Source organism: Leuciscus leuciscus, assembly GCF_965113295.1.
Source record: "Leuciscus leuciscus genome assembly, chromosome: 7".
NCBI classification, from domain to species: Eukaryota; Metazoa; Chordata; class Actinopteri; order Cypriniformes; family Leuciscidae; genus Leuciscus; species Leuciscus leuciscus.
The window spans coordinates 38,782,936-38,805,526 of record NC_138731.1 but is presented as its reverse complement, the minus strand read 5'-3'; the positions used below and the strand labels follow the sequence as shown (position 1 = coordinate 38,805,526).

The 22,591-nt window shown below is 36.1% G+C and overlaps 1 protein-coding gene and 1 long non-coding RNA gene across 2 annotated transcripts in view; both read right to left on the bottom strand.

Annotated features, from left to right (window-relative positions):
- Window positions 1-12,489, bottom strand: part of itga4 (integrin alpha 4) — a 30,285-nt gene extending 17,796 nt beyond the window's left edge. The window contains exons 1-13 of the mRNA XM_082176675.1: window positions 12,127-12,489; window positions 11,300-11,412; window positions 9,374-9,471; window positions 8,858-8,987; window positions 8,648-8,715; window positions 8,439-8,568; window positions 6,502-6,587; window positions 5,923-5,985; window positions 5,702-5,839; window positions 3,921-4,029; window positions 2,856-2,950; window positions 1,908-1,998; window positions 207-252 (exon numbers count right to left, since the gene is read on the bottom strand). Of these exons, the coding sequence (XP_082032801.1) occupies window positions 207-252; window positions 1,908-1,998; window positions 2,856-2,950; window positions 3,921-4,029; window positions 5,702-5,839; window positions 5,923-5,985; window positions 6,502-6,587; window positions 8,439-8,568; window positions 8,648-8,715; window positions 8,858-8,987; window positions 9,374-9,471; window positions 11,300-11,412; window positions 12,127-12,326 (1,367 nt within the window). The 5' untranslated portion in view covers window positions 12,327-12,489. The remainder of the gene's footprint in view (window positions 1-206; window positions 253-1,907; window positions 1,999-2,855; window positions 2,951-3,920; window positions 4,030-5,701; window positions 5,840-5,922; window positions 5,986-6,501; window positions 6,588-8,438; window positions 8,569-8,647; window positions 8,716-8,857; window positions 8,988-9,373; window positions 9,472-11,299; window positions 11,413-12,126) is intronic.
- LOC309503861 overlaps window positions 1-20,478 on the bottom strand; it is an 87,809-nt gene extending 67,331 nt beyond the window's left edge. The window contains exon 1 of the long non-coding RNA XR_014207902.1: window positions 19,458-20,478. This is a non-coding gene — a long non-coding RNA (uncharacterized lncRNA). The remainder of the gene's footprint in view (window positions 1-19,457) is intronic.
- Window positions 20,479-22,591: the final 2,113 nt, after the last annotated feature.

The window sequence follows — 22,591 nt, the reverse complement described above, 5'->3', positions numbered from 1 at the left end:
GGAATATGCTGACTTCTTTTCATTTACTGTGCTGATTTTGGAAGATTTAATTTAATTGTGCTAAATGGAGTTCTATAGTCTTATTGGCAACTGAAAATATAATACATTTAGCTTAAACAAATTGAAACAAATTCCCATAGCAAATACCACATCTTAAAGCTTAAAGTTACCAAAGCAAGTGTGAGTGAAAATTCTGCTGTTTTTACCTGAACACCACAGCTGAGTCTGACAGGAAAGCTCCCACTGCAACATCTGGATGAGAACATAAAAATTCCCATAAACCACACATGACTTGGTTATTCTTTAACACATTCATTACTCACTGGTGCTCTGATATTCTTTAAAAAATTTAACATTTCTACAAGGCCACAATTGCAACACTGCTTTACACAGGGAGTGCTGTTCAGTTATAAATAAATTAGGTTATTTTGCATTTTTAATCCAATTTTCTGTTACAAAATGTCTTAACTTTTGGCACATTGACCACTGTAATGTGGGATATAGTAGTCCACACACTGTGCTCTGGATGCCTACTGCACACATTCGAAAATGTAGAAGGTAATTATGGTATTTCGCTCATACAGAAAATTTGATTGCACTTTATTTTACGGTTCGTGCACTTACATGTAGTTACGGCGTTCTTTCCTAAGGAAGTACTGGGTAATATAAGTAAACTCCATGGGTTAAGGTTAAGTTTAAGGGTAGGTTCAGCTTAGTACCTAGTTATTATACTTATTGTAATCACTATAAAAAGTACATAGTATGTACATGTGGAACAGGACTGTAAAACAAAGTGCTACCAAAAATGTATACACAGTATACATAATACTTTAATTCAAAACAGTATGTAGTACTGTCTAGTACTACTACTTCTAGTACTGTCTAGTACTACTACTTCTAGTACTTTGCATATTTTTCTGGCTTCAAAAAGTTATTTATTTCAAGACAGGAAATAAAAGCCTGAGAACAGGAAGTTCGGACACATCTGACTTGCTCATGACCAAAAACAACAACGACGAATCATACAGTTGCATCTTTTTTCTTCTTCTTGATTTTCAAGAAGCACATCACAGTTAACACCCACAACATATTAGATTAAAAAAAGCTGCTCTGCAAACATGAGGTGTTATATTTTGGCCATGAACGTACACACAGTAGCTACATATGCTTGCTGCTCTTCATTTGTGCATGCATTTCGGTTTTGAATTCACTCCCAAAAATGCAGGGAGTGACGACCGCATTTACATTAAAGTATGAGAACAGTGAGAACAGAACTGAACAACTAGGCAAGGCAAGGGAGTGAAATCATTCTCTTTTACTGACTAATGACTTTTTCAATGAGCTGGAAAAATAACAGCTGACATGTACATTACTCTTCAAAAGTTTGGGTTCAGTAAGTTTTTTTAAAGTTTTTTTATGTAAACTGCATTTATAAACAGTAAAACAGTAATAATATGAAACATTATTACAATTTAAAATAACTGTTTAAATTGTAATTTATTCCTGTGGTGCAAAGCTGAATTTTCAGCATCATTACTCCAGTCTTCAGTGTCACATGATTCTTCAGAAATCATTCTAATATGCTGATTTGTTGCTCAAGAATTATTATTATTATTTTTTTTTTTTTAATTTTGAAAACAGTTGTGCTGCTTAATATTGTTGTGGAAACTGTGATAAAAAAAAATAATAATAAAAAAACAGGATTCTTTGATGAACTTTTGTAACTTTATAAATGCCTTCACTGTCACTTTTGAACAATTTAATACATCCTTGCTGAACAAAAGCATTCATTTCTTAAGCATTAAAATGACTTTTGAGCATATAGTGTAGGTTGAACTGTTGTCATCCATTCATCTTATTCACAGAGGAATCATATCCTATTCATGTCGTTGTGTTAAAAGTGTTACCTGGGTAATTGTTGCTATCAATATCAACTCCTCCAGACACTGATTGGCCAAACATCCTGAGGTTGTTGCCCAACAAAGAGCCTGTTATTCTCTGCAATGAAGAAAGCACAAAGACAGCATTCAGAAGATATTTAGATTCAGGATTTGTACTGAATTGTTGTACTGTACTCCAAGAGACATGCAAATGATCCTATTTATGACCGGTTTTACATTAATTTCATAAATGGGATGAAGGTAAACTGATTTGGCGACTTGATTTATAATAGACAGCTACACAAATCTAGTGAAGACGTACTGTAAATTAAAGTGGGGCTTGATGGAATAATGGTAACATGAGCGATGTAAGCAGTCTCTTATATATTCGTGCATTGTGGTTGGCACATTTAGACGCCTTTAATTTACATTTATTACAGAGTTCTCTGGAATAATTGATTGTGATTGATCAGTCAGCTTATTTTGCAATAATGACCGGATGACTTCACATTATGCCTTACTTTTTTCACTTTTTAGAGACAAACTGACAAGGTATTTATTTGATCAGTTTGTGTTACATGGAAATCAAACCCATGCTTGTGCCATGCTCTACAATAAATGGAAAACCACAGTATTGTTATAAGCTAATCACTAAAAAACATCCTGCATATAATCATTTTAGCCTGAAGTTAATATAATTAGATGAAGCTCTTCCTAAACATTCGTTTATAACTGGACTCTCATGATTTTGATTTGTCAAGCCCTGATCACTTCTTGAAGCTATATGTGGAGAGAGAGGGATTTCAGGAAATTACAGCAATTAGACTGGACGCTTTCCTCTTAGTACTCCAGTGTGGACAGAGAGAACATGAAAGACTCAAAACAATAGGGAAGTTCACACAGGATGGGGACAACTGCTCAGGTCTAACTTTTCCCGCCTTTAATTTCAGTATAAACAGCAGATGGAGAACGTACTTGAGAGAAATTTTGTGCAATACCACTTCTCCTCCCATTGTAGATATATATAGCACCACACAGATCGTCCTCCTGAGGGGCTCCAATGGCCACATCTGAAACACAGGTATTATTGCATTAGCTTTGTTCCAAAACATAGTGAGCAGTCTAACAAGACACACATTTTAAGACATCATATAGGCACTATTGAAACAAAGACTGTTCCAAAAGCTATGCAGCACAACTTATAAGATGGAAAGTTTGGGGTAAGATGTTTTTTATTTTTAAAAAATTCTTAAAATGTTTTTGTAATAAGGTTTTGAGCGGTAGTGTACCAATTTTTGGTCAAATTCTAATGTAGCATTGCATTATACCTCAAAGAAAAGGTATTCCCATAATGCAGTGCAGGCTCAGTAAAACATTCATTCACAATGTGAGAGTAATCATTAAAAATACCCAATATTTTGTGTACTGTATATTTTTAGGTTTAATAGAATATCACAGAATATCAGCTGCCTATGTAAATTTCAAAGCAGAGCAAATTTAAATATGCCATTAAGAGTTTCTAACCATGAAAACATTATTTATATAAATAATTTTATTGTGAAAATGAATCATTTATGCTGATGCACTGGCAAACTATGTGTGAGTGAGCAGGTTTCACTCTTTCAAGAGTGTTTTTTTCTGTGGTGCTTGATCATAACTGCATGACCATGTTCCTAACCAAGTTATGTTTCTTAAACCACACCAACCACTCATCTCATCTTCAAATCTAAGTCAGAGATTAACTGATATCTGACCATGAAACAACTCAAGAAGATGGGATTTCATTAATGGCTGACAGGCTTTTCAATGTAAAGATTACACAGAATGAGGAAGTAAAAAAAAATTGGTTTACCATCAAACCTTACTTGAGGAACAAACAAACACCCATAGGTGCCATTTTAAAATACAGCAAAGCATAATATATTATATTTTTAGGACACTTGGCTAGTCAAATAAAGCAACTCAGCATAAGAAAAGTACAAACTGTGAAGGTTTATAAAGGTTCCATACTCAAACATTGATGTATTAGACATACCATACCTGGATATCCATCATCGTCAATATCACCAAGGTTTATGATGGTTTCTCCAAATCGTGCTGCATAAGAGTCGCTGCCGACTAACTCAAAGTCTGCCTCTCTCAATTTAGCCTGAGAAAGAGACACAATGACACTAAGGATATTTTCAAGAGAAGGATCATAGTCATAGTGTGTGTAAGGCTGGGCAAGGCTTAAACTTCCCCTGGCCACGGACTTGAGACTAGCTGCTTTTAGAGGGAAAAGTTGCCCATAACTGCTGGTCTAGGATAATAACATTATATTGGTGAAACAGATTTGGAAAACAATCCAGTGTGTATCTGTGTTTGCGCTCTGGAGAACGGCAAAGGTTTCTATTTACAATGTGTTTTTGAAGCATTGAGCAATGTAGCCAATCACAAACACATCTGTTGATTTATTGAAGCAATGGCCAATCAGAGGTATTTAAGTTTGCAGTTCTGCCAGCCCGATCTCACGGGAAAACGTACAAATTCTACAAAGTGGCTTATTCGTACGAAATCATACGAATGACCTACCCCTGACCCCGCCCCTAAACCTACCCATCACGTGGGTTTAGACAAATCGTACAAATTCGTACGAGTGAGGTCGTACGAATTAGTACGAATTAGCCAACTTTTTATCATTCGTACGAATTCGTACGAATTGGTCGTGAGATAGCGTTGGTTCTGCTGCACACTGCACGCATACAGTATATTTGCTTTTGAGTTAAAACTAACAGTGGCTTGTAAATGTAGACACTTTAATAACAAATATTTATTGGGAGTGTTTATGCTGGAATGTGTAGGTTGTGCAGTGACACTTTAAAGTATTTCAAGGAAATTTAAATGTGTTTTTAAAGGGGAAGCGCATCTCCTTAGCCTTAACCTGGAGTTGGTTAACCCTCTGCCTATGAGAAGCATGATATTAATTGTTAGAAGCAAATGCACAATTATCAGTGCAAAAATCTGACATATTTCTGTAATTTATTAGTATATCATTGTTTACTGTAATTCATCATAAATAAATTCTCTCAACTTTGTACTCTACACTATGTAAATGTAATGAAATGCACTAGTTTTACACTTTTCCTACAGACTGAGACCTGCATTTGCTGTTCATTAAATAAACCTGTTGATCAAACTGTTTTTGTACAAAGCATAATTTTTTGTACTTGCAAACTACTGTTTGAGGTCTTAAGTATTGAGGAAAAACAATGCAGAAAATGGTGACAGTCAAGCAGTCATATTTGAAGTCTTAAAAGCATGGTGCTTTTTGGTGTATAGGTTGTTAATTTTATTAACTTTTTTATTTTTAAACTGTTCTTTTGGTATGGCCTTGGTGGTCACGATCAAAGCCAGAATACATCCTTTACACAGAACACAATAAGATAAGACAGCTCAAAATATGTAGATGTGTCATTTTCTCACATGCATTACAATGGAGCTCAAAGACTTCTGACATCCTTAAATTAACAATAGTTATATATAGAATATATGGGTGAATCTCGCACCTGTACTACAAAAAAAAGTATTTTTCATTCCAGTACAAATATCTAAACATACTTAAAATCAAGATACAACTTCTTGAGAAACAAAATTACATAAGATATTACATCTTGTTTTCTAAATATTTTTGATCAAAATTATGTGAATTTACACTTAAAACGAGGAAAAATATCTGCTAGTATAAACTTATAGAGAAATATATATAAAAATAAAAATAAAGTATTTGCTGTACTTCCCTTAATTTATGCTAATTTATATATATTTACATATCGCTGCCTCACCTCTCCCTGGTTTATGTAGACATGCACACGTCCCTCCTCCCTCACTGAGCTGGACATAGGAGCCCCCACCAACAGATCGGACAGTCCGTCTGCGTTCAGGTCAACAGCACATACACTAGCTCCATAATAAGAGCCGAGCTGTAAACAGGAACAAACATCCCATTGTGATCATTCAGCAAGAACATCCCTTAGGAGCACTTAAAATTCTTGCAATTTCTTACCTTCTTGCCCTTGGTTACATTAACAATTTTCAAAGTGTTGCCCTCAATCCTGAATATGTAGGCCTGGAGTAAAAGAAAACACAGGAGTATGGGAAATGGGAACTATAACAACAGCAGCATAACAATGGATTGTATATACTGGCGAATGTTACATTTCCATATAGTTTTATCACAAATATGCATGGTAGGTCCCTGATAACTCCTTTTCCAGTCTCAGTTTCTTTGGTAAAATCATTAGATACCAGACAAAACTCATAAACACTGCAAACTCAGCACATCTTTTTTTTTAAACGTGCTTCCTCTTCCGCACAGATGGAAGACGAGTTTAGTTTAACCGATTTACTGTTCACAACTGCCTCACAGAGCAGATGTCAAGAGGGTTTCATATCTAAAACCATTTTATACACAGCCACCTGGAATCTCTGATATTCAGTATGGGGTATTCAAAAGTGTACAAAAGCCTGCATCTCTAACCAAACTAGAGAACTTTAACACTAAACTACTCCAAAAACTTGGGTCTGTGCTAATAATCAGATAGGTGAAGATGATGATGGTGGTGGTGGTGATGTTAACCCTTACTTTACCAGTCTGTTCATGCTGGGGAGCACCACCCACTATCTCAGTACTTTGAGGATCTAGAAAGTGTCCAGCACCAACAGCATAACCTGATGAGAAGAAAAGGTGAAACATTCAAACAGGCCATTCAGAGTCTGCTCAAACACTGTAAAAACAATAAATAAATAAATTATTGGTAAGATTTTTTTTTTTTTTTAAAGAAGCTATATCTTCCTAAACTAACCCTAAGATACTTTTGAAGCATGAATAAGTGGTTTAAATATTTTTTTGTGGCTTGAAAAAAAAAAACTTAATTTAGATATTACAATGCTTGTGATAACTGGATACTGATTTTAAAACATCATATTGTATTCACAAAAAACTATTTCTAGCAGATAAAAAACAAATATATCAAATTTATATTCGCTATAGTCTTTTCTTTTCAGGCTTGGAAATTGATTTTCCATGTTTTCCATGACACCAGGAACCCTGTACTAAATGTGACTATAAGGCATTATAAACAATATATTATTTATAATAACATCATGATTTTCTGTAAAGCTTGAAACCATGCGTATTGAGAAAAGCACTATACAAATAAATACGACTTGACTTTGACTACTTTACTTTAGGAGATGAACCAAAGAAATCACATGTACATAAAGCAAAAACAATGACTAAATTGAGGCATTGCTGAAATGTAAGTTCGTTTACAAATTATGGGCCGGTTGCCAAGAGACGAAAAACAAAGTGACACGTTTGCCTAGTAACCGTATCATATTTTGCAACAATTTGATGCTCCTGGATTGTGCAACAGTGTCTGTTTCCTGTTCATATAGAAAGACGTTATGCCTTAACAGCAAAAATCTGTTTCCTGCTGCAAGTCTGAAGACTCATGATCATTGGAGAATGTTTATCTTTAATTTTAAACATTTTATTAAAATCAGATCACTGTATCCCTTAACCCCAAAAATAGAAAGCACTTATTTCTCAGCAATTTCATAGATAAATCATTATATAAAATAGGCCATAGCTCTATTACAAAACCTAGTAAGTTGGCTTGCTGTGTACTGCCTACATAGGCAACTGCCTTCTAAAGGAAGCTTCCTAGCCATCATGGAACCTCATAAATGACCGATCTGAGCTAAAAGATACACGCAGCCTTAGAATTTGAATAAAATTAAGTCATGTCAAGTCACCTTTATTTATATAGCGCTTTTTACAATACAGATTGTATCAAAGCAGCTTCACAGTGATAACATGAAAATAATACAACAAAGTTTGTTTCTAGAAGAAAATTGCGTTATCGTCCACCAAGGCAGATCAATAATATTGTTGATTATTACATGGCTTGGTTGAATTCCAATGTAGAATGCGGTCTGTTATTTCTTGATAACAGACCGCTGCGAAGTATAACACACCGTTGCCATGAAAAACAGAGCGTTGCTGTGGACACAGGATTCTAACCGTAGAGACGGAACGGACTGTTTTCTTTAACGGAAGCAATACAATCGTTTTTAAATCAATAAACTCCTTTTTAAATCAATATTTTGTGTCAAATTATTGATTTATTTGGTGGGCAGCCATGTAATAAGAGGGATAATGTAGTGCGAGGCGGTTGTTATAGCGAATACAACCCCTTCAGGCTGATTCAAGACCCCTACGCGAAGCCTATCGGGGTTGTAATCGCTATAACAACCGCCTCGCTCTACATTATCCCTTACATATTAAATGTCCCCAACTAAGCAAGCCAAAAGCCAAGGCAACAAGTGCAAGGAACCAAAACTCCATCAGGTGACAGAATGGAGAAAAAAACCTTGGGAGAACCCAGGCTCAGTCGTATCATAAGTATCTTACGAGGCAGGACAATTAGGTCGCCTACAGTCTTTTGTATTTATGATGCCTCATAATGTTGCCTGATTTGAAACAAAGCAAATAACATTAGCAGCTTGAGAACTCACCTAAATAACTTCCATAGAGAACTGCACTGTCATCATCCACATAAGCGGCTGATATGTTGCTTGTGGTGTTGGTGACAAGAACGGATCCTGTCCAGTATGAGGTACCAGGAGCTCCCATGATCATCAGGTCCTACAAACACAATACATCATTACCAGATCAACTGAATTCAATCACAGCTCAATCAAAATGCCATAGAAGCTCTGACTACCTCTGTGAATAAGTTTGATATTCCTGCTTGGCATGATCCGTAGCCTTCACCAAACTTCCTTTGATGGTCTAAAGAGAGAGAGAAAAAACCTTGAGAAAATTGGTGCTCACTTGACACTAAGGAGCTTCAAATGGTGCTATAAAGTAATTATGCTGTGTTTGAACCTGTGAACAACAATAAAACCAACACAGCAGTAATTGAAATGTGTACCTTTATAGCAGGGGATAATAGGAGTGACGTGTTTCAAGTCTGGGCTGAATCTGAAGCAAATACCATGCGGAAGCTTGTTCTGATTGTCTTTACTAGAGTAGAAGATATTCTTCCACCGATGTCCACATGCCTAAATTTAAACCAGCATAGAGTAAACACCCATTTACTCATCATACATATTACATGTGGTCATTCATTCATTCATTTCTAATTTACTGGCGCCTTTCATGACACTCAAGGTTGCCTTATAAATCTTCCTACAACATCAATATCACAATAACAGACAAAGCAAACTATAATATACATTAAGATACTAAGGAATAAGACTAAGGTCCACCAATAATTGTATTGTTTGCTCCAAAACAATTTAGTTTATGAACATTTTGCACATTCTCTATGAACCTTAGAAGTAAACAGGAGATTTTCCATTTAAAATGATTAATCATAGTTATGCATTTACTCTCATGGTAACACAATTAAGAATGTATGCATTGACAGTTAGACTAAAAGACATACCAAAACATGGCCTTTTGAGGGCTGCCGGGACAGACTTACACCCAGCCACTGGTTATCATTCTCTGCCAAACAGTGTTTTCCACAGTTCTGTACATCTCCTGAAATCATTCAGTGCAATGTGCCCAAATTAATATACAATCAATCCAAACCGTTTACTTTGAGGAAATTGTACAACATGTTAGAGATGCAGAGATGTTAGACATGCAGTACAAATGTTGTTTTTTACCTTCAGCAAATTCACACCTCTGGTTAACACACCAAACAACACAGGATGAGAAGCTTCTTGTGAAACTTACCATCACAAGGCAATAAATAGCTTTGAAAGTATTGATGTAAACGAAAATAATGTGCGTTTCTGAGCATCAGCTTTGCCCTTATGAACTCTTGTTATTACAAACCATATTAAATGGTTAATTCTACCATCAAGGCCCATTTACACCAAGGACGATAGAAGGATAACGAAAGATAACGATAAAGTTCTAAAATTCACAGAAATTACAATATTATTGGAATCACTTTCAGAATGATTTTTCTTTCCAATTAATGAACAATAAAAACATTGACAGCTGAGCCAATCAGAATCCATCCCACTTTATAGAGCTCGAGCATTTAAAGTGGCAGACGACTGGTTTGGACACTAATATAGTGCGTTGGACACTAATATAGTTATCATAATAGTTATATTTATTGTAATCATTCTTAGTGTGGACAGGCCTTTAAGACTGTTAACAGCAACTAGATCTTAAAATTTTCGGAGGAAAATGTGTGTGGTTTTCACAATGTGGTCTTGTTGATGGTTGCCAGGGCATGTGCATGTGGTAGCTAAGGTATTTTGATCGGTTTTAGGCTGTGGTTGATAGGGGGTTGCATACTGGGCCAAAGTAAAAAAAAAAAGAAAAGAAGCCAAATCTGGTCCCTAAATATGGCTCTCAATGCAAGTCTGTTATATAGCCATTTTATCGTTCACCAGGGGAAACAGGGGACTCCTCAATAAATCGATTCATGTTTAAAGAACAAAGAGTGCAATGTGGATAACATGCTAAATTTGATACTTATGGCTAAGGGTTATTCATACTTGTTCAAGTATGAGCAATAAAAATAATGATACTCGTCTTAGCAAATGCCACTAATACTGAAACCTTTTCAGACACATCATCTGAACGCAATTATGAAACTTGGTTGTACTCAGGCCCAGAATGGCTTAGAAATAATTTGTTTAACGGCATTTTATTTGCGTGCTATATATATCTTGCAGCTTGACCTACAAAGATGACTATCCCCCCATCCCTTGTTTCGGGCAGGGAGTATAAGCATCCTCTTCCTGACAGGAGGAAACTCTCCAAAGTCTGGTTAACCCTCATGGGGAATTCATTCACAGGACGTTTTCACAGCCAGGGGTCTAGTAAGCACACGAGTTCAGTCAGAGCGAATTCACAAGTGTGAAGTCTAAACAGTTTAACGTAGTCAAATGGAAATGCTCAATTGTTCTGAGTTAGTCTACAACAAACAGAAGGACAAAGAAGAGGAAAAAACCTCATGCGCATTGTTAAAATGTTTAAGTACATTAAAATATTATAAAATGTCATTAAATTATTTATTTATTGTCTGAGACTACAAGTGGAAATGCTTATATTGTGCATGTTTTCATTATATTATGAGAGTAATAAAATCAGTGAAATTTCAGAATGCCTTTGGTTTTGTAATTTGGTTCGTCCACCTTTTGCTTTAATTACTTTAGATCAGCTGACATGAACAAAACATGATGATCATGTTCTCCAACATGATTTGAGAACGATTCAAAGGGAATCTTGTGCTTGTGCACATCAACTTCAACAAGAACATTATTTAAAAAGAACCTCTGCCATTCAGAAAAAGACAACAATCAAGAAAAGCTGGACTTCTGAAGGTAAGAGAGGGAAGACCTACCAACAAAAAGCTGCTCACATTGGGAGGTCAACACACTGCAGTTGTAGATGGCTCCAGGATTTTTGGAACGAGGATAAAAGCTGGAATCAGCCACAGGCGCTCCAACTATCAGCCTTAACAATAAATATGACAATGAATACAGTCTAAAACTTGTAGCAGGATAGTTTAAGCATAAAGTGTCTTTTGTGACCATTTGTAACCAACATCAAGATTTTATAAGGAATGATTCTTTATATAAAATCCTGCAGTGTGACATGAATTTAAGTACAAATATTTCATAGAGTCTCTGAATTATTAATTGGTCAAAAAAAAGCAGATAATTACAGATTAGTATTGTACAAATATGAATTCAGGGTCAGATATTAACCAGGGCTCAAAAAAATAAAAAAATAAACCTGTCACAGATATGCTAATGTGAGATATAGGCTACAGTTCTTCTGCAACATGTGATACCTTTCACAATATTCCACTAGGCATATCTTGGTTAGTTCATCATTTCATAATATGACTTTGAATTAAAAACTAGACAGCTACTGAGTAACAGTGACTGGACAAATGTATTAAACATATGCTAGCCGAAGTTTAATGTTGAGTGCAAATGTAAATTCCATAATTATTCACAATTATTTTAAATGATTCACTATTATTTATTTGATTCAACTTACTTGACATTAAAATAGAAAACATAACAAACTAGTGAGAAATAAACAAAAACAAGCTGAAAATCGATTTCATTTGGCAAATAGGCTATAGTTTATTTCTCAAACTGGCTCAGTCACCCTTTACTGAAAACATCAAAACTTCTCATGCATGTTCAAATCACTTACCGTGTGTTCTCAGCATGCTGGTGAAGCAGAACAGAGTATCCGAATAATGATCCATTGGGTCCATTAAAAACTAAAGGATGCTCCACATCCAGATTGTAGCAGTCACACAGACTCAGCAGGTTCCACAGGGTCCAAACTACAGATTTCCACCTCAGAAAATCTCTAATGAGTTGTGATGAAGTCATCTCGTCATCAGTCATAGCACCACACACAGAATACAAAAGAGAGCCAATGCTGACTTAAAACAAAAGTGCAAAGAATTCAAATAAACTTTTTGTTAATACATCAGGAAGTTGTCATTGTAGTTGTGAGCTCGCGATGTGCGCTCGCCTGTTGCGCTCCCTCATCTCATCTGCTCGAGAGCGCCTCGCGCTTCATGACGTCACGCCGCTCTTTTGAAGTGAGCGCGGGCGCGCCGCCGGGGCGTGACCGCGCAGAGAGCGCCGGACAGGGGATACTTCGACGAGCTCGTCTCCAGACTCTGGACAATGGAAAATGATGAACAACACATGTATTAACCGTCATATTTTCTGTTTGACGCCCCAAAACACATTGAATACCTCAAAAAAGTATAGGAGAACTGAGGAACGTTACTTGGCCAGATTTTAATGTTCTTTTTTTGGGTATAATTTATTTTATTAATCTAATTCATAAACAAACAAATAAAACAATGTAATGCAGTTAAACATTCTTATATTTTATATTTGAAATTGCATAGCCTATATTAACTAAGCATTAACTAATTAACTCTGTTGACCCTAAAGAGAAAAAAAGGTTACAATACTGAATAACCTTTTTGAAAAAGACATGATTTTTTTGTAGCATGAGATCAAATCTGCCTAGGATTTTATTTGGTCAAACAAAAAGAATTTGAAGAGTGAATAAACTATTGAACGGACCATTTTTTATTTAGGCACATACAGACTATTTTTTGAAACAATGAGGAAGTCACTTGTAACAGCACTTGAAGGCTAGCAATAAAAATCACTTTTCAACAAGATTTTTCAAGTTCTATGGTTGACTTCACACAAAGTGCTTACATTTGTTCATACATAAACTTTAGATTTATAGGTCATGGAAGCAATTATGGAGGAATGCAATGGGTTTATGGACAGTTGATAATGTCTTACAGCACAAAAAGTACACAAATAAAGTAGTGGTTCTTAAAAGCTTTGTGGAAGCTCACATAGCGTGAGTGAAGTCTCTCTGTCTGTCTGTCTGTCAGTCAATCTATCAAGCCTATCTTGACAAATCCTTTTTCACTTTTGTGAGAGCCTTATGACCATGACAAAGCATATTATTACACACACACATACACACACATGCACGGCCTTATTAAATGTGTGAGTCTCAGGATGCCTCACACACAATTCCCCTCTGAGTGATAATAGCAAGCGCACATGTGCTGTGGATAAGGAGCACAGTGTGAGGCCTGGGACATCATCAAGTTTCTTTAACTACATTTGTGTGTCACTATTTTTATTTATTTATTTTTGCTCTGAGACTCACAGTTTGGGTGTGCATTTCTTTCAGTAGGCTACCTATCAATAGATACAGCCACTCTCTACTTCCTCCATAGGGAATAATCCACAGAGACCCTTTAATAAGTGTGAAAGAGAGACTTGTCTCTCTCCCTTACTCTGTTTTTGATAATGAAAGGCAATGAATGACCAGCCAGCTGCATCACTCTTGGTTATACAGGATTTTCTATTTTACATCTTAAAGGTGATGTTTCCTGCATAATGATGTAGTAACGGCATCTACTGGCATTCAAAAGTTTGCGGATTGTAAGATTTTTTAAAATGTTTTTAAAAGAAGTGTCTTATGCTCATTAACACAAAATAGTCAAAACCGTATTCAATATTGTGAAATTTTATTACAGCTTAATATTAGTGTTTTCTATTTGAATATATTTTTCAAATATAATTTATTCCTGTGATGCAAAGCCGAGGTTTCAGCAGCACTTCAGTGTCACATGATCCTTCAGAAATCATGCTGATCTGGTGCTCCAGAAACCTTGGTAACACTTTACTTAAACCCTTTATGGGTAATGCATTATATCAATGCATATCTTGTAATTGTAACCAACGTTAAGTCATAACATTCACAGATTCCTTGTTAAATCTGAAATTGGTTGTTTGTCAAGTCAAGTCAAGTCAAGTTTATTTGTATAGAGCTTTTCACAATACAGATTGTATCAAAGCAGCTTCACAGTATTAAATTAAAATAATACAACAAAGTTTGTTTCAAGAGGAATTTATTGATTGATAAAATTAAATTAAATATATAATAAAAACCGAAAAACTCCATCAAGTGACCTAATGGTGTCCTAAAACTCCATCAGGTGACCTAATGGAGAAAAAAAACCTTGGGAGAACCCAGGCTCAGTCGGGGGCCAGTTCTCCTCTGGCATTTATGAGCTATAGGCCGGATTGTAGTTTGAACTGTAGGATTATATGAATGCCTGGCTGAAGAAATGTGACTTTAATCTAGTTTTAAACTGGGAGAGCGAGTCTGAGCAACGAACAGTATCAGGAAGACTATTCCAGAGTTTTGGAGCCAAATGTGAAAATGCTCTCCCTCCTTTGGTGGTTCTGGATATCCTAGGTATGACCAAAAGCCTTGAATTTAGTGATCTTAAAGAGCGCGATGGATTATAGGGCGATAGAAGATCCGTTAAATAGACTGGAGCTAAGCCGTTTAGGGCTTTATAAGTCAGTAGCAATACCTTGTAATTAATACGGAACTTTATAGGTAACCAATGCAGTGATGATAAAATCGGTGTTATATGATCATATTTTCTTGATCTCGTAAGAACTCTAGCGGCGGCATTTTGGACTAACTGTAGCTTGTTTATTGAGGATGCAGGACAACCAGCTAATAAAGCATTACAGTAATCCAGTCTCGAGGTCATGAATGCATGAACTAACTTTTCTGCATCAGAAACTGATAGCATATTACGTAGCTTAGCAATGTTTCTAAGGTGGAAAAAGGCTGTTTTTGTAACATATGAAATATGATTTTCAAAAGACAGGTTGCAATCGAGTATAACACCCAGGTCTTTTACTGTAGAGGATAAAGTAACAGGACATCCTATGATGTTAAAGTTGTATTGTGCGAGGTTTTGTGGGCGGTTTTTTGAACCTATAAGTATTACCTCTGTCTTGTCTGGATTTAATAAAAGTAAATTACGCGTCATCCAATCTTTTATATCTTTAACACACTCTGTCAATTTGGAAAATTTAGCGTTTTCATCCGGCCGTGATGAAATATATATTTGAGTGTCATCAGCATAACAATGGAAACTAATTCCATGTTTCCTTAAAATATTTCCAAGTGGCATCATATATATTGAAAATAACAGAGGGCCTAACACAGATCCCTGCGGCACTCCATAGTTTACTGGAGTTATGATCGATTTTTCTCCATTTAAATAGACAAAATGGAAGCGGTCAGATAGGTATGATTTGAACCAGCTTAATGCTTGTCCTTGAACACCAGTATAATTTTGTAGTCGATCTAAGAGTAATGTGTGATCTATAGTATCGAACGCAGCACTAAGATCAAGTAAAACTAGTATTGAGATACAGCCTTGGTCAGAAGCTAAAAGTAAATCATTTGTGATTTCTTGTTTTAATGCATTATACTTTCTAAAGGTGTATAAAAAATGATTATAAATACAATTATTCACAAGACCATACAATGCATTGTAAGGTGCATTAAAAGCACAATTAATGCATTACAATACTTTTAATATGCATTATTGTCAGGTTTAGTGAAGACTCAAACAGGTAAGTAAATGAAACAATGTTTATTGAGAACAGAAGCACGGAACCAGCAGATGTAATGGTGAGTAGGTCATGCAAACTTGAGATGAAGATAGAACTTAGCTGAATAGTAATATGAATGTCTTTGCAGGTGGAGTGGAAACCAGAGAGGAGAACGGATGATGAAGATGATCAATGGAGAAGGCAGATAGGAATGAAGAATGAGGATGAGTATCTCAGGTTGGTAGATCAGGTAAGTAACAGGTTGTGAGTCTTGTGTGTCCATATAAAGACAAGACCAGACACTGAACAGAAGGTGAAGGGTTGTATTTAAAGGGAGTGAATGATGAGGTGATGATGAGGTGCAGGTGTGGTGAATCAGTATTCTGGGGAGAGTGAACGAGTGGGCGGAGTGTGCAGATCTGGTGGATCCCTGACAATTATACATAAAGGCTTTAAGTAAAGTGTTACAGAAATCTAAATCTTTCTTATTCTCAAAGTATAAACAGTTTTGCTGCTTAAAATTTTTGTGAAAACCGTGATAGGATTCTTTGATGAATGAAAATTTCAAAAGGACAGCATTTATAGAATATAAATATAAATATTTTGTAACCTTAACATTGATAACATTTTTTTATCAATTTATTGTTTCCTTTCTAAATCAAAAATAGTAATTCCTTTTAAAATGAATTACCAGATGGGACTGGACCAATCAGGAGTGCTTTTCCCAAAAGCATCGTTAGCCAACTATGGTCGTAAGTTCCGTCGTTATCAGCACAGTTCAACGAGTCGGTGTTTCCCGAAAACCATAGTTACAGAGAACATTCGCAAACAGCATCGCAAAGTTGTGTGGTTGGAAGGACAGCTCTCGAGCTGTGGTTAGAAGCATAGTTTCTTGTTTTTATAACATGTGGACTTAAACGATTAGTCCACTTTAAAATGAAAATTAGCCCATGATTTACTCACCCTCAAGCCATCTTAGGTGTATATGACTTTCTTCTTTCAGACGAATACAATCACAGTTATATTAATAAATATCCTGGCTCTTCCAAGTTTTATAATGGCAGTGGATTGCAGCCAACAGATTGAAGCTCAAAAACGTGCATCCATCCATCGTGAACAATCTCCAAATGGCTCCTGTGGGTTAATAAAGGTCTTCTGAAGCAAAACGATGAGTTTGTGTAAAATGGTTTGTTCACGATGGATGGTTTGTGCACGTTTTTGAGCTTCAGTCTGTTGGTTGCAATCCACTGCCATTATAAAACTTGGAAGAGCCAGGATATTTTTTAATATAACTGTGATTGTATTCGTCTGAAAGAAGAAAGTCATACACCTAAGATGGCTTGAGGGTGAGTAAATCATGGGCTAATTTTCATTTTAAAGTGAACTACTCCTTTAATAAATCCTTATCTTGAGCCTATCCTATCTGTATCTTTTATTTAGAAGACATACAAATGTCCTTTACGCCTTTTAGTTTGTCAATAGATTTAAATCACCGTAAGCAAAGCAAAGCAAATGTAAGAACGAGCCTATGATTGAATCTGGAAATAAAGCAAATAACTGAGAAAAATATAAGACAGTCCTCAGATGACATGTCTGTAATTTATAGCAAAACATCTAGCATTAATTCGATCTCAAACAGATTCATTAAAAACAAGTTATTACTCCACCACCTGCGTGACATCATTAACCAACGTGGTTGAATGACCAATTTGCGACAATATGGTTTCGGGAAACAGTCACGACTTGATTTCTTCAACATCATACTGTGGTAGTGAAGCAGCGAGTTATGTCGCTGTACGGGAAACGCACCCCAGTTTGATGAAACTTGGCTGTTCAACCAACGTCAAATATCGGGAGTGTTTGGGAAACCTTTTTGAAAACAATTTTTTTGCATTATTTGCAGTAGAAGCACTGCAATTACATTCACCTTTATCATTGCTGACAGCTAAATACTTAAGAAAATCTGTTCTGAGAGAGTGTCCCTAATATTTTCACCCCTGCTAAAAGAGTTTATGAAATCTGTTTTTGGATAAACAAACAATTCTTACAGAGTATTGGGGGACATAAGGTGACAGATTTGTGGAAACTTCTGGGAGGTCCTGAAAAAGGAGCGAAAGAGAATGAACTGAATTTTCAGAGGGGCAATAGTTGTTAAATTCCCTAACATGTGCAAGAGAGAAAAAAAAAAGAGCAAAGGTCAAAGAAGGGATGACTAACTCTTCATGGTTATTTTTCATGGTCAGTACGATGCATATTGCTGATGTTTGCACAAGACACCATATGCAAAGCATGGGAAACACATGCACACATGCAGTGTTTATATATATACATATGTTCCCACATTCAGCTAAATGCACTTCACAATTTCACTTTTGAAGTTCCCCTCAATATAACAGTTCATAAAAAACAGACATTACATTCCAGCGATTTTAGGGGAAAGTCTGCTGAAAATTTGTTTATCTGTTTTAATACGAATTTGTTCTATTGCATTAAAAATATTCAAAAACAAGTATAGGCTATTCATATATGAAAGTGACTCTGTAGTGCTATCAAAACATTGCTCTGTTTCTCTGACAGTGTTGTTATTGTTAAAGTCCCCCTGTGGTGAAAATCAAGTTTTTAATGTTGTTTAAATGTCTATGTGGTGTGTTTAATATACAGGTGCTGGTCATAAAATTTGAATATCATCAAAAAGTTGATTTATTTCAAGAATTCGATCTCAAACAGATTCATTAAAGCAGGGCTATGCAGTTTCGGGAATTTCTTCGCTGTATTCTCGCTTTTTGCTCACAGGTTTCTCTAGAGCTCCCCTACAGATTTCAAGTATTTAGTGGTTTATTTGTACATAATTTGGTCTTCCAGCTCATAAAACCCACGAAAACAGGATTTAAAAAAATTTGAATATTACATGAAATCACACAGTAATACCATGGTCATTGAACCAGGTTTTGGTTCTTTTGGCAGTGTGGGCAGGTGCAAATCCTGCTGGAAAATGAAGGAAGCATGAAGTGCTCGGAAAATGTCCTGGTAGACGGCTGCGTTGACTCTGGATTTAATAAAGCACAGTGGACCAAAGTCCTCTTTTCTGATGAGAGCAAATTTTGCATCTCATTTGGAAACCAAGGTCCCAGAGTCTGGAGGAAGAATGGAGAGGCACACAATCCAAGATGCTTTAAGTCCAGTGTGAAGTTTCCACAGTCTCGGTTGGTTTGGGGAGCCATGTCATCGGCTGGTGTTGGTCCACTGTGCTGTCCACCCAACGCAGACGTCTACCAGGACATTTCCAGAGCACTTCATGCTTCCTTCAGCAGACAAGCTTTATGGAGATGCTGACTTCATTTTCCAGCAGGATTTGCACCTGCCCACACTGCCAAAAGAACCAAAACCTGGTTCAATGACCATGGTATTACTGTGTAATTACTGTGTGATTTCATGTAATATTCTAATTCTCTGGGATTTTGATTTCGTGGGTTTCATAAGCTGTAAGTCATAATCATCAAAATTATAACAAATAAAGGCTTGAAATATCTCACTTTGCATGTAATAATATATTAGTTTCACCTGTTAAAGGTACAATATGTAAGAATTTTGCATTAAAATATCCCAAAATCTCAAGGCCAGTGTTATATATTTTGTTAAGTTGATTACTTACAATATCCCAAATGTTTCCAACTATTTTTAAATCGTGAGAAAATTGCGATTTTAACCAAGGAAACGGGGCGTTAGAGCAGGGGGGAGCTGGGAGTCGCCAGTCAATTGCGTCATATCCGCGTTACCCTCGGTTTCCGCTCGTACTGCGTGGAGTCCTGGACAAATGCGGAAGTTGTAACGTTAGCGTCTATCAAGCTACTACAAACTTTAGCTTGTTTCTTGCAGTCGTTATGGTACACAATTATTCTTTACCGATTGCAGCTGGTTCTGTCGACAAAGCATGCTTAATTTTATATTTTCCAAATGTAGCATTCGGTAATAGTTATGTTTATGTAAGGAAAGTATTATTGCTTTAGATTTGTGTTTAGTTTAAACATTGTTTATCACGTCTGGTGTTTATGGCCATGTAAATAAACATAGCATGTGTTATACATAAAGATTAATCAGTATTTTGGCAAATGATGTGGGCATGTTCGAATGTACTTTTACAACAATTGTTTAGAACACGTAAAACTGCGCAGCGTTATCACAACAACGAATTCAACAAATACAGTAACATCTATGATAACCAATGTTAAACCTTACTTTTCTTGTGGTTAATTCATTTTAATGAAATAAAAGTGTGATGAGGTTTAAGAGTCAGGAAGGAAGAAGACAGGGATCGGCGTGACTGGGACTCGTACTTTATTAAAATAAAGCAAAACAAACAAAAGCCGCGCACAACGCGCATTCACTGTGGCAACCGCGACGGCACAAAACAGTTCAAAAATGAGAGCTCGGATCCACCGGTTTTCTTCCTCTGCGTCCAGTTTTCTCTCCAGTCTCTCTCTCGTTCCAGCGCGGCTTATAAGCGGTCTCTCCACGCCAATAATACTGCAATAAGACACAGGTTCGTCATTTGCACTTGACCTACTTGCTCGTCTCTTCTCTCTCCCATCACAGAGCCACGCCCCCCTCGCCACAAAAAGCATGTTATTAAACGCAACATTTATAAAAATAGAACTTAGCCTCATCCATGAACATGATTTTTCGATTCCACTCTGACTGATTTACATCCACGGTGGAGTTTAAAACGACAGTTCCCATCATTCCACGCTCCTTCACATCGTCATCAAGCTACGCCGTTGTTGTTGTTTGGAATGTAGCGCCCTCTAGCGGCAAAAAAATTCTTGCATATTGTACCTTTAAGTTGATTTCTTGAAATAAATCAACTTTTTGATGATATTCTAATTTTATGACCAGCACGTACCTGTACCTTAAGATGTGCATATTCAAGAGTCAACACCATTTTCAACACAGTATTTTCTCCTTAAAACTGCAGTGAAAAAAAAACTAAAAAACTGTCTCAAAAATGCATATTGAAATCATTGGTGTTTCTGACGTCACAAACTACCTTGTAACCAATCACGTCAATGTGTGATTGTCAACGGGTGGATCTCTGAGTTGGTGTGAGTGATTGGAGGCGGGGCTAGTTTGCATATTCATACTAAATGAGGCAAGGGTGTATACATTCAAGCAATTTGAATGACATGAAGAAATTTTTTTCTAGGAAAAAAACGATTAAATGTTATTTTGGTGATCAAAGATGAGTTTTAAGGGATACAATTATTGACTACAGGGGGACTTTAACTAAAACTATTAAATTTAATTTTTGGTAATTGAAATATAGCTGAAAGAAAACAATGAAAATTTGTTCCACTAAAGCACATAACAAAGTTGACTAAAATGTACACTAAAATTTAAATTAAAACTGAAAAAATAAAAATAAAAGTTAATTCAAAACATTATATTAAATATGATATTTGTACATAAACAATATTAAGATAACACATCCCAACCAGCCCAGTGGCTCAAATAATTATGACTATCTTTTTGTCCAACTAATGGCAGGGGAATGTGGCGTTAATGGACCAGAAATGACTCACTTCACATTTAAGTATGTTAAAATGTGTTAAATGGGAGTACTACACTCATACTTACCAAATGAGACCTAATGTTTAATAAACGATCATGTAAAAGGGTGGAGAACGTGATTTCACCAAGTACAACATGTTCCAGGATCAACATCTTTGTTATTCCAATCAATCAATAAGAATTGAGGGACAAGTTTACAGTTTATGTCAAGTTTATAGGCTTACAACCAGGGTTTTGGGTGTCTACATCAGTTTTATTCACCGATCATTTCCCTCTGATTTTAGAGATAACTTATGGGTATAGGTTATGCTTAGTTATAAGGGTGATAAATGCCCTTATAACCTCTCGCCTTGACTACTGTAACTCGTTGTACGTAGGCTTAGATAAGTCATCGATTCAGCGTCTGCAGTTAGTCCAGAATGCGGCTGCACGTCTCTTGACAGGAAAGAGGAAGAGGGACCATATCACACCTGTGTTGCGTCACCTCCACTGGCTCCCTGTTCATTTTAGGATCGATTTTAAAATTTTACTACTGACTTTTAAATGCTTAAATGGCCTGGCTCCATTATATTTAACAGAGCTTCTGCACGCTCATATCCCGGCTAAAGCGCTAAGATCCGCTAATCTCCTCCTCTTGGATGTACCGAGAAGCAGGCTAAAAACCAGAGGTGATCGAGCATTCAGTGTAGCTGCCCCTCAATTGTGGAACAACTTGCCAGTCCATATCAGAACCTGCCAAACTCTGGAATGCTTTAAATCATTGTTAAAAACTCATTATTTTTCTTTGGCTTTTCTTTCGAGTTAGGGCTTTTAATTTCCTGGTAATTTTAATTTTATTTTATTTTAATTTTCACTATACCTCGTATACTGTATATTACACATGTTTTATTGTTGTATAAATGTATGAGCAGTAATTTGTTGTTGTTTTAACCTGTGAAGCACCTTGGTCAACCATGGTTGTTTTTAAGTGTGCTATATATAAATAAATTTGATTGATTGATTGATTGATATGCTTAGGGGTAGGGCCTACATTTTCAGACAGGAATGTTATTCCAGTATCAACTAAATCTGTTGATCCAGGTGACTGAAAAGGGCAGGAGATGCACTTAAGGTACATTTATCAACATACA